The 16,689-nt window shown below is 46.6% G+C and overlaps 1 protein-coding gene across 1 annotated transcript in view; it reads left to right on the forward strand.

The window, feature by feature from the left end:
• Positions 1-1,920: 1,920 nt before the first annotated feature.
• The window catches only part of IL12RB2 (interleukin 12 receptor subunit beta 2), a 32,286-nt gene continuing 17,517 nt past the window's right edge, over positions 1,921-16,689 (forward strand). Inside the window, 3 exon segments of the mRNA XM_075832076.1 lie at positions 1,921-2,068; positions 7,992-8,264; positions 16,363-16,477. Coding sequence (XP_075688191.1) covers positions 1,921-2,068; positions 7,992-8,264; positions 16,363-16,477 — 536 coding nt within the window.

Consider the following 16,689-nt stretch of genomic DNA (forward strand, 5'->3'; position numbering starts at 1 on the left):
TAAAGCTGGAGACAACCACATGTGCACAGGAGTGTCTGTTCTGCTTATCAGAAAGGTGGAGACTTGAATGTATTACTTGTGGTCTGTAGGTTGAGCGTGACTCTGATACTCAGCACTGCTCCTACCCAGACCCAAGACTCGACTGCAGCCTCTGAACTTCTCTTATGTCTCCACCGTGGATGAAGACATACGTGGCATACGACCACGTCGTATGATTGGGACATTGCATCTGTACAGTGCAGAGACCACACGCGGAGGAAGGTAAGAAGCCAGAATCCTGCTCTACTACAGCTCTACTGCTTTGAGGGATTTTACGTAAAATCTTGGGGAATTGTGTAAGAGAGGTACTACTAATACAATGATATAATGCTGGTAGAGGTAATGATCCACCAATATATCATAGAAGAGACCCCATCAGCTATACTCTACTGTTATGAGGATAGATAGATAAGATTAGATAGATAGATAGATAGATAGATAGATAGATAGATAGATAGATAGATAGATAGATAGATAGATAGATAGATAGATAGATAGATAGATAGATAGATAGATAGATAGATAGATAGGAGATAGATAGATAGATAGTATTGTGATATATTCAGGAAAATGTATCAACAACCCGTTTTCTGGCGTCAAAAAGATTAGACTTTGTGACTGACAGATGGCCAGAGATGCGCCTCTTAATAAATTAAGGAGATCTTAATCTTGCGCTCTTTAGATTTTCCCCCATAGAGTTAAATGTTAAAATCCTGTCTGCTGGTGACTACCACTAAGGGGACCTCACTGCATACAGATTTATTATTGAGTTCAATAGGAACTGCATAAATCCATATTTGTTGAGCTCCCCCTAGTGGTGGCGACAAAGTAGAGGATTTTGAGAACTGTCTCTGAGTTCCGACCCCTAGAAAAATATTTTAGTAATTTTAAGTAATCAGCACAGAATTTTGGACATGAACACTAAATGATGTCCACAGTTGGATTCACAATTTAAACAGAGAGTAAATGTAAAATTTATCTTACTGTGTATGCTGTAAAGCTGAATTCAGTCTATTGTTTTCTGTTATCAACCATTTAAGACTGAGGAGAGGCTGACTATAGAGGGTTATAGAGGGTTTTTTCGGAGATGACTCCCTGCCCCATGATTACTACTTTATATCATGCATCTCCAGTACTGAAAACCTCTCGACACATATGTGTGGCCCCTGATATCTCATTTCTGTGAACCTGTCTTCCATTTTTCCTGTTTTTTTCTCGATGTTCTATCAAATCACGTGACTAACAGGAAGATTGAAGCTCAATGGCATGCAAGTTAGTCTGGTGAATGAGTGACTAAGACATATACATGTGTTTCATATGATAACCACATAGCCACATGGGGCATTTTACAGAAAGTGTATGTTATCTGGAGAGCCTCGGAGAAGCATAGGATAGGAAATTATATAGAAAACACGTTGAAAAAACATTACAGTGAATCCCCAAAATCTATAATGTCATAGTCAACCCCCCCCCCCCCCCACACGCACACAACATGCTTTAAAAATAAAGAAAACACATTTGAAAGGTAATAATAAGAATTAATTCCTTGCAAAATTAAAAAAAACTACCAGTAAAAGCAAAGAAAAAAAACAAGAAACCAGAAAAAAGAAAATAAAAAAGATATATTCAACCAAGAAACAAAAAAACTGCAGTACTATTAGTGACCACTAGGCTCTTTTCCTAAAGCTGTATTATTATTATTATTGTATTATGCTACACTTTCGTTGCTGTACACAAAGGAAGATTTGAAAAGTTACAATGTAAATTATTAAAATGTCATTCCACTTTTAACAACATTTCATGGGTTAAAATAACCTAAAAACTTGAGATGTTTTGTTAATACATGGCTTTATTTAGCATCTAGATTATATTCTCAGCAACATGTTATACAAAAACTGTTCTAAAAACGTTGTTACATTTCTTCTGCAGTCATCAGTCCCTTCTTTTCAGCTTATGGAGAGAAGATTTAGGATTCTGTGGATGACTTTTAACATCACTATCATGTGGATTGCAATGAAATCAAGGGCAGGTTGGTGAACAAGAAAAAAAATCCTTTTTTTTTATTATTTATATTTACTATGTAAAAGTTGATCATTAGATGTCAGTCTGTAGAAGAGAAATACTAAATCTGTTTTCATATGTTGTAGTTAATTATAATTTAATTTTTTTTAAACTTGGGGGTTGATATATTGGGGACACGCACTTTTTTTTTGTATTGTCTATAGACAGTGCAGCAAGGTGAGTGCGCTTTATGGCAGCTGAAATAAATTGGCGTTAAACGACAGAGAAATATCATACATTATTACAGTCTCCAGGAGTACATGCCCCTTCTCCAGAGACCAGGGAGTGACAGGAGAGCTACATATAAAGCCTTATCTGTATGTATAGTATATAATGTTATAGTGTATATGGTGCCTTATCTAAGCTTCCAGAAGTACAATAGAGCTGTCATCTGACATTAAATTCTCTGCCCTTTAAGGATAATGAGATGACTCTGCTGATACTGTCCAAATCTACACAGGAAAGCTGACAAGTGAGCTACAGAAAATAAGAAATGTCAGCTTATTGTGTGTGCTCCAGTGGCTAGCAAAAATGAGGCAACGAGTTAGTATTGTCCAGTGGCTAGCGTGACAACTGGAATATTTCAGGATTCTTTTTTTAAACGGATAGTCACATAAAAAAAAAAAAAAAAATTAAACAAAAATATATACGTGTAGAATAAAAACACATAATTTTCTGATTACAGGGCATTTATTTGCTTTTTTTTTTAACTAAACCCAATTTATTCTATTTTAATTGTATGTATTTTTATTACTTATTGTTTATTTTTATTATAAATTAGTTCTGTTTTATTAAATGAAGGGTAAATTCTTATTTTTCTACAGATAAGAAGTCTTTATCCATGCAAAAATATAAGGCTAAAAATCTTTGAGATTGTTACAGCGATTGTTGTATTCAAAATTTTACTTTAGAAAGTAATGTATTCTGCTGATCTGTTTAGATCGCAGAGCAGGGCCGACATATTATATGTGCAACTTATGCAGCTGCACAGGGGCCATTAGATAAGGGGGCCCACTGCAAGATATATCATTGCTTTTGAATTACTCAAATGCCTATATATATATATATATATATATATATATATATATATATATATATATACATATATATATATATAATAGAGTATCTTGGTAATAGTCTTGATTTTGTGTATACAGCTTCTATGCAGACCTATGTGTCTCCATGGTTACAGACTACTGTGTAGTTTAATCCTGCAGTCATGTGTTACTCCACACTCTCTATCTGCCTCCTCTTCTTCATAACCTACCAAAGGAAAAGAGTAACACATGACTGCAGCATTAGACTACACAGGGTTTGTTTGCAGTATGTGAGCATGGAAATACATAGGTGTCACGGTTTGTAGGTTTGTGGACCCACTAGGCCGCACTGCCGTAGCGGGGAGGCAGCTGACCAAACAGGGAACCCCAGAAATACAAAGTTCCACACAAGGGTACCTGGATAATCCAGACAGTGGCCGCAGCTCTGGCACTGATGGAGATGGGTGCCGCATGTTGCGCCAGACGTGGCGAATCTCTCTGGACGTGGCAGAGGACACAGGACATGGCGGATGACACAGTTGCCGCAGGTTGCGCCAGACGTGGCGAATCCCTCTGGACGTGGCAGATGACACAGGACGTGGCGGATGACACAGATGCAGTAGACACGACTCCAACTAGTAGGCACAGGAACAAGAACACAGCACGGGATACAGGAACAGGTAACAGGGCATGGGTAACAACTGGAACGGGAAACACTAAGGGACCATTTGCAAGACAGACTTAGGAATTACTAACAACGCTCAGGCAAAGATCAGAAGGGCCGGGGCTCTCTTATAGACCAGGAAGTCATGTGGTTGATGATGATGATGATTGTTTTACAGGTGCGCGCGTTGGCTCTTTAAGACCGGGCACGAGCGTGCGCGCGCACCCTACGGTACACAGCAGACCGGAGTGGAAGTGAGCGCTGGCGTCTCCTAGGAAGGAGATGGGGACTGGCGCTCACGGATCCATGGCTGCGGGCGTCGGGAGGTGAGTAAACCCGACGGCCCGTGGCCATGGACGCTACAGTATTCCCCCTCTTACGCCCCCTCTTCTTGGGGCCAGAGCGAAAGAGGAATTTCTTAACGAGAGCAGGAGCACTGAGGTTCCCGGGACCTCTCCTCAGGGACAAAACCTCTCCAGTCCACCAAATAAAAAGTATTTTCTCCTAACCTTTTGCAGTCTAGGATCTCCCTCACCTCGAACACATCAGAAGAACCGCTGGGAGCAACTGTGGAACTAGAAGTCTTGCTGTAGCGGTTCAGGACCACTGGCTTCAGGAGGGACACATGAAAGGATTTGGGGATTCTGAGGGTAGGAGGCAGCCGCAGCTTATAGAAGACAGGGTTTATTTGTTGCAGAATCTCGAAAGGACCAAGGAACCTGGGAGCAAACTTGTATGAAGGCACCTTCAATGTTCAGAGAGGACAGCCAGACTTTGGTAGGGGAAGATACTGAGGCGGCTCTTTTCTCTTCATATCTGCTTTTCGCTTCATGCGATCGACTGCTAGCAAAATAGAGGACCAGGTCTGTTGCCAGATTTGCAGAAAGTTCCCAAATGCAGAGTCAGCAGCGGGTACCTGAGATGTAGTCGACACTGGAAGAGGGACTCTAGGATGTTGACCGTTTTCAATGTGAAATGGAGTGGAAGTGGTGGACTCGCTTGTGTGGTTGTTGTATGAGAACTCAACCCATGGAAGAAGCTGTACCCAGTTATCATGCTGTAAAGAGATGAAGTGGCAGAGATAATTCTCCATGATCTGGTTGATCCTCATAACTTGCCCATTGGACTGGGGGGGGGGGGGTGATAGGCTGAGGAAAAGTCCAATCTCACATCCAGGAGTTTACAGTGGGCTCTCCAGAACTTTGAGGTAAATTGAACCCCCCCCCCGATCGGATACAATGTGAAGGGGCAAGCCATGCAAGCGAAAGATGTGTTTAATGGAGAGACTCGCCAGTCGGGGAGAAGAATGTAGGTCGGTCAGTGGGATAAAATGTGCCATCTTAGAGTACCGGTCCACTACCAACCAGACAGTGTTGCATCCTGCTGAAGGATGAAGGTCTGTGACAAGGTCCATCGCAACGTGCTGCCAGGGGGCATTGAGTACAGGCAAAGGTTGAAGCATGCCGGCAGGCTTGGAGTGAGAAACTTTGTTAGAAGCACACACCGTGCAAGAAGAGACAAAGTCCATAACATCCTTGGGCAGCGTGGGCCACCAGAAGTGACGAGCAATCAGGTCTCGGGTCTTACGGACACCAGGGTGCCCAGCCAGTTTAGAACTGTGTCCCCAGCTGAGAATTATTCTCCTGTCTGCCAACCGAACAAACGTCCTCCCCGGAGGGATGTCTCTAACCTGCAAAGGATTATCAGTGACAATGCAGGATGGGTCTATGATAGTCTGAAGGCACTCCCCCGTGTCTTCCATCTCAAATGATCTGGACAGGACATCGGCCCTTACATTCTTGTCAGCGGGACGGTAGTGGAGCAAAATTTTGAAATGGGTGAAGAACAGTGACCACCTGACTTGACAGGGATTCAGTCGTTGAGCGGACTGAAGGTAGGTAAGGTTTTTGTGGTCAATGTAGATCAGGATGGGGTGAGCTGAGCCCTCTAGAAGATGTCTCCACTCCTCCAGGGCCAATTTGATAGCCAGTAGCTCCCGATCTCCAATGGAGTAATTGCGCTCAGCAGAAGAAAAAAGTCTTGAGTAGTAGTCACATACTACTGCCTTTCCTTTGGAGCTCCTCTGGAACAGAAGTGCAACAGAGGAAGCGTCCACCTCCAATGAGAACTGCCAAGATACGTCAGGATGATGGAGGATCGAAGCTGAAGTGAAGGCTTTCTTGAGGCTAATAAATGCGGACTCTGCCTCTGGAGTCCACACTTTGGCGTTCACACCTTTCTTAGTAAGGGTAGAGATGGGAGCCATCAGAGATGAGGAGTTTGGAATAAACTGCCGGTAGAAATTGGCGAATCCCAGGAACCGCTGTATGGCCCTTAGGCCTTGAGGACGTGGCCACTCCAGGACAGCTCTCACTTTCTCAGGATCTTTTTGGATGAAGTTTGCAGCAGACCCAGAGTCAAGATAGGCAGAAACCAGATGCGTCCTCTCGCCGGATACTAGGGTCACAGGAATAGTCAGCTTGGAACAGAATGTTTTATTAGGTACCATTCCACCTAGGGTTGCCTCCCCAACCAATCCTAGGCAGTGGGGTCTCTCTGGCCTCTGGATACACAGACGCACAATATGGGCTCCGAGGCTGCAATACAGACAAAGCGCAGAAGTGCGTCTGCGTTGTTTCTCCTGGATAGACAATTTGACATGGTTACTCTGCATAGGATCCTCTGTTGGGATGGCTGAGATGTTGCTGGAAAGTAGAATCCAGCCTAGGAAGTTCTCTTTCCCGGAGAACCTCTTGGGAACGCTCCCGGATCCTCATGTCAACCCGGGTGGCGAGTAGGATAAGATCGTCCAGGGTAGATGGCAGATTGCGAGCAGCCAGCTCGTCCTTTATCCCCGAAGACAGTCCCTGCCAGAATGCGGCCACCAAAGCTTCGTTGTTCCAGGTTAACTCAGCAGCCAGGATGCGGAACTGGATGGCATACTCGCCCACGGAGAGGTCTCCCTGGTGTAGGGTCATAAGAAGGGGTGCAGCAGCCGAAGAAACTCTCCCAGGTTCCTCAAAGATCGAGCGGAAGGTCCATAAGAAGCACTGCAAGTCACGGGTCTGTGGTCCCTGACGTTCCCACAGAGGATTAGCCCATGCCAGGGCTTTGCCAGTAAGGAGAGAGATGATGAAGGTGATCCTGACGTCATCCGAAGAGAAGGGCCTGAAGTGGATCAGGCACTGATTCAAAAATCCCCTGCAGGTCCTCGGGTCTCCGTCATAGCGTGGAGGTAGCGGCAAGAAGCATAGGGGTCGGCACTGGTATAGACAGGAAGTGTAGCAGGAGCAACAGCAGGAATGGGTGCGGTGACGACTGTGGTTGGAGCAGGCAGTCGATGGGCTATGGCGTTCACCGACAGGAGGAGTTGGTCTTGCCATGACTGGAGGTCTTGCATCTCGGCCAGCATGGCTTGTGTCGTCAAGGTCTCAGGTTGACCAGCGGGGTCCATCGCCTGAGCGTACTGTCCCGGTTTGTGTGGTTTTTGGACCCACTAGGCTGTACTGCCATAGCGGGGAGGCAGCTGGCCAAACAACAGGGAACCCCAGAAATACAAAGTCCCGCACAAGGATACCAGGATAGTCCAGACAGTGGCCACAGTTCTGGCACTGATGGAGATGGGTGCAGCAGGTAACGCCAGACGTGGCGAATGACAGCAGGTGCCGCAGGTTGCGCCAGACGTGGCGAATCCCTCTGGACGTGGCAGATGACACAGGACATGCCGGATGACACAGATGCAGTAGACACAACTCCAACTAGTAGGCACAGGAACAAGAACACAGCACGGGAAACAGGAACAGGTAAAAGGGCACGGGTAACAACTGGAACGGGAAACACTAAGGGACCATTTGAAAGACAGACTTAGGAATTACTAACAACGCTCAGGCAAGGATCAGAAGGGCTGGGACCCTCTTATAGACTAGGAAGTCATGTGGTTGATGATGATGATTGTTTTACAGGTGCGCGTGCTGGCCCTTTAAGAGCGTGCACAAGCATGCACAAGCTCCCTACGGGACACAGCAGACCGGAGCGGAGCTCACGGATCCATGGCTGCGAGCGTCGGGACGTGAGTAAACCTGACGGCCCGTGGCCATGGATGCTACAATAGGTTTCCATATGAGCTATAAACATAAAACCGTAGGGTATTTAACAAAGAAATCTAAATGTACTATATCCTTTATCCGCAGAAACCTGTCCAGCTGCTATAATGGAGGTCAGCCCCAGCACAGTGATACACCACGGTCATGCTATAAACCTCACATGCACTTTAACCGGTAACATCAAACCCTGCAACCTGCGATCTAAGGAAGACATGAAAATTTACAGGCAAAAAACATTACTGACAGGGGCATTACAGACGGATTCTGTCACTGTACAAGGCCTCCTCCTTCCTCCTGGTGAAACTATTTTCCAGTGTTGGAAATGTAAAATGCTTTGCGTGATATCAGTATTTGCTGGATGTAAGTATTTGTCAGTGAATATATGAGACATGGAATACTATAAATGGCATTAGCGGCCAACGTTGTTTTTTTTTGCAATTGCGAAATCATTAAATGGCATAGGTTAACATTAGAGGGGTTATCCAGTCGCTAAAAATTGACGGCCTATCCTCAGGCTATACCCCCGCCGATCAGCTGTTTTGAACGGCCGCAGCGCTCGTACAAGCGCTGCTTCCCCTTCATTGCTACTTGATTACTGTGAATCTCCGACATGGATGTAGCGGCGATTCAGAGGTATTGCAGCCTTCTTCTTCCTTAAAAGTGAATGGGAGAAAAAGCTGCAATACCTGTGAATCGCCACTACATCCATGTCAACGATTCAGAGAGCGAAGTAGAAATGAGGGGAAAGCAGCGCTCCTATGAGCAATGCAGCCCCTTCAAAAGAGATCGGCGGGTGTCCCAGGAGTCGGACCCCGACCCATCAGATATTGATGGCCTATACTGAGGATAGGCCATCAATTTTTAGCGACTGGATAACCCCTTTAAAGGCTATGTACCGTTAGGTCCAGAATTATTTGGAGTGACACAATCTTCATGATTTGGGCTCTGCTGCCACCACATTGGATTTGAAATGAAACAACTGAGATGCAATTGAAGTTTAGACTTTCAGGTTTAATTCAAGGGGTTGAACACCTGTGAAAAGTTTAGGAATTGCAGCCATTTTTCTACACAGCCGCCTCATTTCAGGGGCTCAAAAGTAATTGGACAAATTAACATTATCATAAATAAAAAAAAGTGTTAATACTTTGTAGAGAATACTTTGCAGGCAATGACGGCCTGAAGTCTGGAACCCATGAACATCACCACACGCTGGGTTTCCTCCTTTGTGATGCTTTGCTCGGCCTTTACTGCCGTTGTCTTCAGTTGTTTCTTGTTTGTGTAAAGGATTTGCCAGACACAGCTTCTGTGTCGATGCCCGTGGGCAATCAGTCTGCACCTGCTCCTATGTCTGTGAGACTGACTCCATCTTCCACCACTCAGGATGGCAGGCTTAGGAGTGGGAGAGCCTATCACAGCCTGGCCAGACGGAGCTAGCTCCCGCCCTCTGTCTATTTATATCTGCCTTACCTTTTCCTCCTTTACCTGTGATTCTTCTATGCTTGTTTCCTGGCTTGCTGCTGCTGCTTGTACTACTCATCCTCTGCTTGTTATTGACCTTGGCTTTCTTACCACTCTCCTGCTCAGCGTTTTGTACCTCGTTCTCTCCTGGTATGACTCGGCTCGTTCACTACACTTGTTGCTCACGGTGTCTCCGTGGGCAGCTGCCCCGTTTCTCTAGCTTCTGTGTACCCTTGTCTGTTTGTCTGTCTTGCACTTACTGAGCGTAGGGACCGTCGCCCAGTTGTACCCCGTCGCTTAGAATGGGTCGTTGCAAGTAGGCAGGGACTGAGTGGCGGGTAGATTAGGGCTCACCTGTCTCACAACTTCTGTGTATACGCCCATGGGTAATCAGTCTGCACCTGGTTCTATGTCTCTGAGACTGACTCCATCTTCCACCACTCAGGATGGCAGGCTTAGGAGTGGGAGAGCCTATCGCAGCCTGGCCAGACGTAGCTAGCTCCCGCCCTCTGTCTATTTATACCTGCCTTTCCTGTTCCTCCTTTGCTTGTGATTCTTCTCGTGTGGTTTCCTGGCCTTGCTGCAGCTCCTAGCTATTTGACCTTGCTTCATAATGACCCCGGCTTACTGACTACTCTCCTGCTCTGCGTTTGGTACCTCGTACATTCCTGGTTTGACTCGGCTCGTTCACCTCTCTTGTTGCTCACGGTGTTGCCGTGGGCAACTGCCCCATTGCCCTTTGCTTGTGTCCCCTTGTCTGTTTGTCTGTCGTGCACCTACTGAGCGTAGGGACCGTCGCCCAGTTGTACCCCGTCGCCTAGGGCGGGTCGTTGCAAGTAGGCAGGGACTGAGTGGTGTGTAGATTAGGGCTCACTGTCTGTTTCCCTACCCCCCTGCCATTACATGTAGGCTCTATTTTCGCTTAAAGCCCCACTCCTCAGGTTCTGAGAGCCAGCGGGTGGGTATAATTATGTCCCGGCTCCAGGACGGGCCCCAAGAATGGGCCTTCTCCTTGGCTCCTCATGCCCCTGAACTTTCCTCCGTTGATCTTTTCTTTTCTGCTCTCGGACTCATTTATGACGAGACTGACAAGACTGCCTTTGCCGAGAGTCAGCTGGTGACCTTACGTCAGGGTAAGAGACCTGTTGAGGAGTATTGCTCTGACTTTAGGAAGTGGTGTGTAGCTTCTCGGTGGAATGACCCTGCCTTGAGGTGCCAGTTTAGATTGGGTCTGTCGAACGCCCTGAAAGACCTGTTGTTAGTTATCCCTCTGCTGACTCCCTAGATCAGGTTATGGCTTTAGCGGTACGACTTGACCGACGTCTCAGGGAACGACGACTTGAACGTTTTTGTGCCTTCTCCTCTGACTCCCCTATGATGCCTCCCGAGGTTCCGTTGCTTCGTTCTTCCACAGAAGACTCGGATGTACCTATGCAACTCGGGGCCTCCGTGTCCCCCCAACAACGTAGAGAGTTCCGCAGGAAGAATGGTCTCTGCTTCTACTGTGGGGATGACAAGCATCAAGTGAACAACTGTCCTAGGCATAAGAATAAGCAGCCGGAAAACTTCTGCGCCTAAGTGATCATCGGGGAGGTCACTTGGGCGCACAGGTATTTCCCGTAAAGATGAAACCTAATAAAATCTTGCTTCCCTTTCAGGTCTCTTTTGGTGGTAGGTCTGCTACCGGCAGTGCCTTTGTGGATTCAGGATCTTCTGCTAATATTATGTCTGTGGAATTTGTTATGTCTCTAGCTATGCCATTGATTGATTTGCCTAAACCTGTCCCGGTAGTGGGTATCGACTCCACTCCTCTTGCTAATGGTTATTTTACACAGCATACCCCTGTTTTTGAACTCCTTGTTGGCTCCATGCATTTGGAACAGTGCTCTGTACTGGTGATGCAGGGATTATCGTCCGATTTGGTTTTAGGCCTTCCCTGGTTGCAGTTGCATAATCCCACATTTAACTGGAATACTGGGGATCTTACCAAATGGGGTAATGAATGCATGACGTCATGTTTTTCTGTTAATTCTATTTCTCTCCCTGAGGAGGTGAACACTCTACCTGAGTTTGTTCAGGACTTCGCTGATGTTTTCTCTAAAGAGGCCTCCGAAGTGTTACCTCCTCATAGAGAATACGATTGCGCAATCGATTTGGTACCAGGAGTTAAGCTCCCTAAGGGTAGGATATTCAATCTCTCTTGTCCCGAACGTGAAGCCATGAGAGAGTATATCCAAGAATGCCTGACCAAGGGTTACATTCGCCCCTCTACTTCTCCGGTAGGTGCTGGCTTCTTCGTAGGGAAGAAGGATGGTGGTCTTAGGCCGTGCATCGACTACCGGAACTTGAATAAGGTCACTGTAAGGAACCAGTACCCCCTTCCTTTGATTCCTGATCTCTTCAATCAGGTTCAGGGGGCCCAATGGTTCTCTAAGTTTGATCTACGGGGGGCTTATAACCTTATCCGCATCAAAGAGGGGGATGAGTGGAAGACTGCGTTTAACACGCCCGAAGGTCATTTTGAATACCTCGTCATACCCTTTGGGTTGTGTAATGCTCCCGCGGTCTTCCAGAATTTCATAAATGAGATTTTAAGAGACTACCTGGGGGTATTTCTTGTAGTGTACCTTGATGACATACTTGTGTTTTCCAAGGACTGGTCCTCCCATATTGAGCATGTCAGGAAGGTGCTCCAGGTCCTTCGGGAAAACAAACTGTTTGCTAAGACCGAAAAATGTGTGTTTGGGGTGCAAGAGATACAATTTTTGGGTCAAATCCTCACTCCTCATGAATTCCGCATGGACCCGCAAGGTCCAGGCTGTGGCGGAATGGGTCCAACCTGCCTCCCTGAAGGCGTTACAGTGCTTCCTGGGATTTGCTAATTATTACAGTAGATTTATTGCTAACTTCTCGGTCATCGCTAAGCCTCTTACGGATCTCACTCGCAAAGGTGCTGATCTCCTCCACTGGCCTCCTGAGGCTGTCCAGGCTTTTGAGGTCCTTAAGAAGTGCTTTATCTCGGCCCCAGTGCTGGTTCAGCCCAACCAAATGGAGCCATTCATCGTTGAGGTTGATGCCTCCGAGGTGGGAGTGGGTGCTGTCTTGTACCAGGGTACCAGGTCCCTCACCCATCTCCATCCCTGTGCCTACTTCTCCAGGAAGTTTTCGCCCACTGAGAGTAACTATGATATTGGCAACCGCGAACTCTTAGCCATTAAATGGGCATTTGAAGAGTGGTGCCACTTCCTGGAGGGGGCTAGGCACCAGGTAACGGTCCTTAGCGACCACAAGACACAAGAATCTGGTTTTCTTAGAATCTGCCCGGAGGCTAAACCCGAGACAAGCTCGATGGGCGTTATTTTTTACCAGATTCAACTTTTTGGTCACCTATAGGGCTGGGTCTAAAAATATTAAGGCTGACGCACTGTCGTGTAGCTTCATGGCCAGCCCTCCTTCGGAGGTAGATCCTGCTTGTATTTTGCCTCCAGGTATAATAATTTCCTCTATTGATTCTGATTTAGTCTCCGAAATTGCGGCTGATCAAGGTTCAGCTCCCGGGAACCTTCCTGAGAACAAGCTGTTTGTTCCCCTGCAACTCCAGCTAAGGGTACTTAGGGAAAATCATGACTCTGCACTATCTGGCCATCCAGGCATCCTGGGTACCAGGATGCCTCATTGCCAGAAACTACTGGTGGCCTGAGTTGCTTAAAGACGTTAAGGCCTACGTCGCCGCTTGTGAGGTTTGTGCTAGGTCCAAGACTCCCAGGTCCCGACCAGTGGGCTTACTATGTTCTTTGCCCATTCCCCAGAGACCTTGGACCCATATCTCCATGGATTTTATCACCGATTTGCCTCCATCTCAAAGCAAGTCGGTGGTGTGGGTTGTAGTAGACCGCTTCAGTAAGATGTGCCACTTTGTGCCCCTCAAGAAACTACCCAATGCTAAGATGTTAGCTACCTTGTTTGTCAAACACATCCTGCGTCTCCATGGGGTTCCTGTCAATATTGTTTCTGACAGAGGGGTACAATTTGTTTCGTTGTTTTGGAGAGCCTTCTGTAAAAAGTTGGAGATTGATCTGTCCTTCTCCTCAGCTTTCCATCCTGAAACTAATGGCCAAACGGAGAGGACTAATCAGTCTCTAGAACAATATTTAAGGTGTTTTATCTCTGACTGTCAATATGATTGGGTCTCATTCATTCCCCTTGCCGAATATTCCCTTAATAACCGGGTCAGTAACTCGTCAGGGGTCTCCCCCTTTTTCTGTAATTTTGGGTTTAATCCACGGTTCTCCTCCGTTTCACCTGGTAGTTCCAACAATCCCGAGGTAGATGTCGTTCATCAGGAACTGCGCACAGTCTGGGCCCAGGTTCAGAAGAACCTAGAGGCGTCCCAGAGCATACAGGCAGATAGAAGACGTTCTGCTAACCCCTTGATCTGGTGTGGCTATCTTCTAAAAATGTGCACCTTAAAGTCCCCTCCAAGAAGTTTGCTCCCCGGTTTATAGGGCCGTACAAGGTCATTGAAGTCCTTAACCCTGTCTCCTTCCGACTGGAGTTGCGCCCGTATTTTCGAGTGCACGACGTCTTTCATGCCTCCCTCCTTAAACGCTGCTCCCCGTCCTTGGCTCCCTCGTGGAAACCTCCGGTCCCTGTTCTCACCCCTGCGGGGGTAGAATTAGAGGTGGCCAAGATTGTGGACAGCAGGATGGTCCGAGGCTCCCTCCAGTACCTGGTCTATTGGAGAGGATACGGGCCTGAGGAGAGGACTTGGGTACCCGCCCGGGATGTTCACTCTGGGGTATTGCTCAGGAGCTTCCACCTTCGTTTCCCCAATAAACCAGGTCCACCTAGAAAGGGTCCGGTGGCCCCTCATAAAAGGGGGGGTACTGTAAAGGATTTGCCAGGCATAGCTTCTGTGTCGATGCCCGTGGGCAATCAGTCTGCACCTGCTCCTATGTCTGTGAGACTGACTCCATCTTCCACCACTCAGGATGGCAGGCTTAGGAGTGGGAGAGCCTATCACAGCCTGACCAGACGGAGCTAGCTCCCGCCCACTGTTTATTTATACCTGCCTTTCCTGTTCCTCCTTTGCCTGTTATTCTTCTATGCTTGTTTCCTGGCTTGCTGCTGCTGCTGCTGCTGCTTGTACTACTCATCCTCTGCTTGTTATTGACCTTGGCTTTCTTACCACTCTCCTGCTCAGCGTTTTGTACCTCGTTCTCTCCTGGTTTGACTCGGCTCGTTCACTACTCTTGTTGCTCACGGTGTCTCCGTGGGCAGCTGCCCCGTTTCCCTAGCTTCTGTGTACCCTTGTCTGTTTGTCTGTCTTGCATTTACTGAGCGTAGGGACCGTCGCCCAGTTGTACCCCGTCGCTTAGGACGAGTCATTGCAAGTAGGCAGGGACTGAGTGGCGGGTAGATTAGGGCTCACCTGTCTGTCTCCCTACCCTGTCATTACAGTTTGTGGCTCTTTCTGCCTTTTCGGCTCTTTTTGTCTTAAAGGGATCCTGTCATCAACATCTTACCTGTTAAACTAACCTGACCCCTCAATGGCCTCAGCTGTCCAGAGTTCATTCCTGTTCTCTTCTTTCCTGAAGTCCTCCTCTGTCAGTAAATATAGTCGTTTAAACTTTTCCCGCCTTTTATGGTAATTGTTTTTCCCTCTGGGATGCAGCTTCTTAACCACGCCCACTGCCACCACCTGTCCGGCCCTGACTGGCTAAGGAGCTGTCAATCAAAAAGAAGGAGGTGGAGTCCACTCTGAGATGCTGGAGGAATGAAAATCTGACTCTTTTCAGATGAAGATTTAACTCTTTTCTGCTCATTTGCATACGGCGTGGGACCACTGAAAAACAGAATACTAAAGTTACAGAGCTTACTTAGAACATATTTATAGCTTAGATGACAATGATTTTTCACCCACTTTCACAAGGTATTGCTGGCTTTATAGCTAAAATGCTGGTGACAGGTTCCCTTTAAGCAAGTGAAATGCTCGATCAGTTTGAGATCTGGTGACTCGGCCATTGCAGAATATTCCACTTCTTTGCCTTATAAACTCCTGAGTTACTTTCGCAGGATGTTTTGGGTCATTGTCCATCTGTCCTGTGGAGCGACGTCCAATCAACCTGTGGCATTTGGTTGAATCTGAGCAGAAAGTAAATCCCTGATCACTTCAGAATTCATCCGGCTGCTTCTGTCTTCAGTAACATCATCAATAAATACTAGTGACCCAGTGCCTTTGGCAGCCATGCATGCCCATGCATGCCCATCACACTGCCTCCACCATGCCATCACACTGCCTCCACCATGCCATCACACTGCCCCCACCATGCCATCGCACTGCCCCCACCATGCCATCGCACTGCCCCCACCATGCCATCACACTGCCTCCACCATGCCATCACACTGCCCCCATCATGCCATCACACTGCCCCCACCATGATTTACAGAGGATGTTGTGGTTTTGGATCATGAGCCGTTCCAAGCCTTCTCCATACTTTCTTCCTCCCATCATTCTGGTACAGGTTGATCTTAGTTTCATGCTGTTCCAGATCTGGGCGGCTTCTTTACATGTTGTTTGGCAAAGTCTAATCCGGCCTTTCTATTTTTGAGGCTGATTAATGGTTTGCACCTTGTGGTGAACCCTCTGTATTTGCTCTCATGAAGTCTTCTCTTTATGGTCGACTTAGATACTGATCCACCTACTTCCAGGAGAGTGTTCTTCACATTATAGTGTACAAAGTGCCACTCTTTGCTCTGGCTAATAGATGAGGATTCTTAATGGGGGTCCCTCTATTAATTTATAATTCTCGTAAAGGGTATATGGTTTTCTAAACAAGACCTTTTGTCATAGGGACATGTGCATGAGGCCTCAATCAAATCAGTTGTTGTAACGCAAATTGTCTTCTCGGTGGCGATAGGTTTTGTGTTTTTTTGCCCTCATAGGAAAATATTAGTCCGGTCTTGTCTGACCCTGAACATTAATTAATTTCTCTTTCAGTTCCCCCAGATCAGCCGAGGTCTATCACATGTGAACAGGAGGGGGATTTAGAGAATCTTTCCTGCTCATGGGAACCTGGTAGAGAAACTTTCATTGAAACAACCTGTATTTTGCAGTTAAGTATTTGTCCTTCAATGCCAGATGTTTAAAAAAATAGGGCCAACATTTTGTTTTGATATATTTTTATAGTGGTCTGAGCTCTGTATTTCTGATAGACAGATATAAAAGTTTGTCTTCCTGCGGCCACCACTAGATGGAGCCTAAGAGCTTACTGCATACTGTGTTGTTATTATTATTATTATTATTAAGTCCAATTTATTAATTGTA

The sequence above is a fragment of the Rhinoderma darwinii genome, chromosome 7 (assembly GCF_050947455.1).
Source record: "Rhinoderma darwinii isolate aRhiDar2 chromosome 7, aRhiDar2.hap1, whole genome shotgun sequence".
Lineage (NCBI taxonomy): Eukaryota > Metazoa > Chordata > Amphibia > Anura > Rhinodermatidae > Rhinoderma > Rhinoderma darwinii.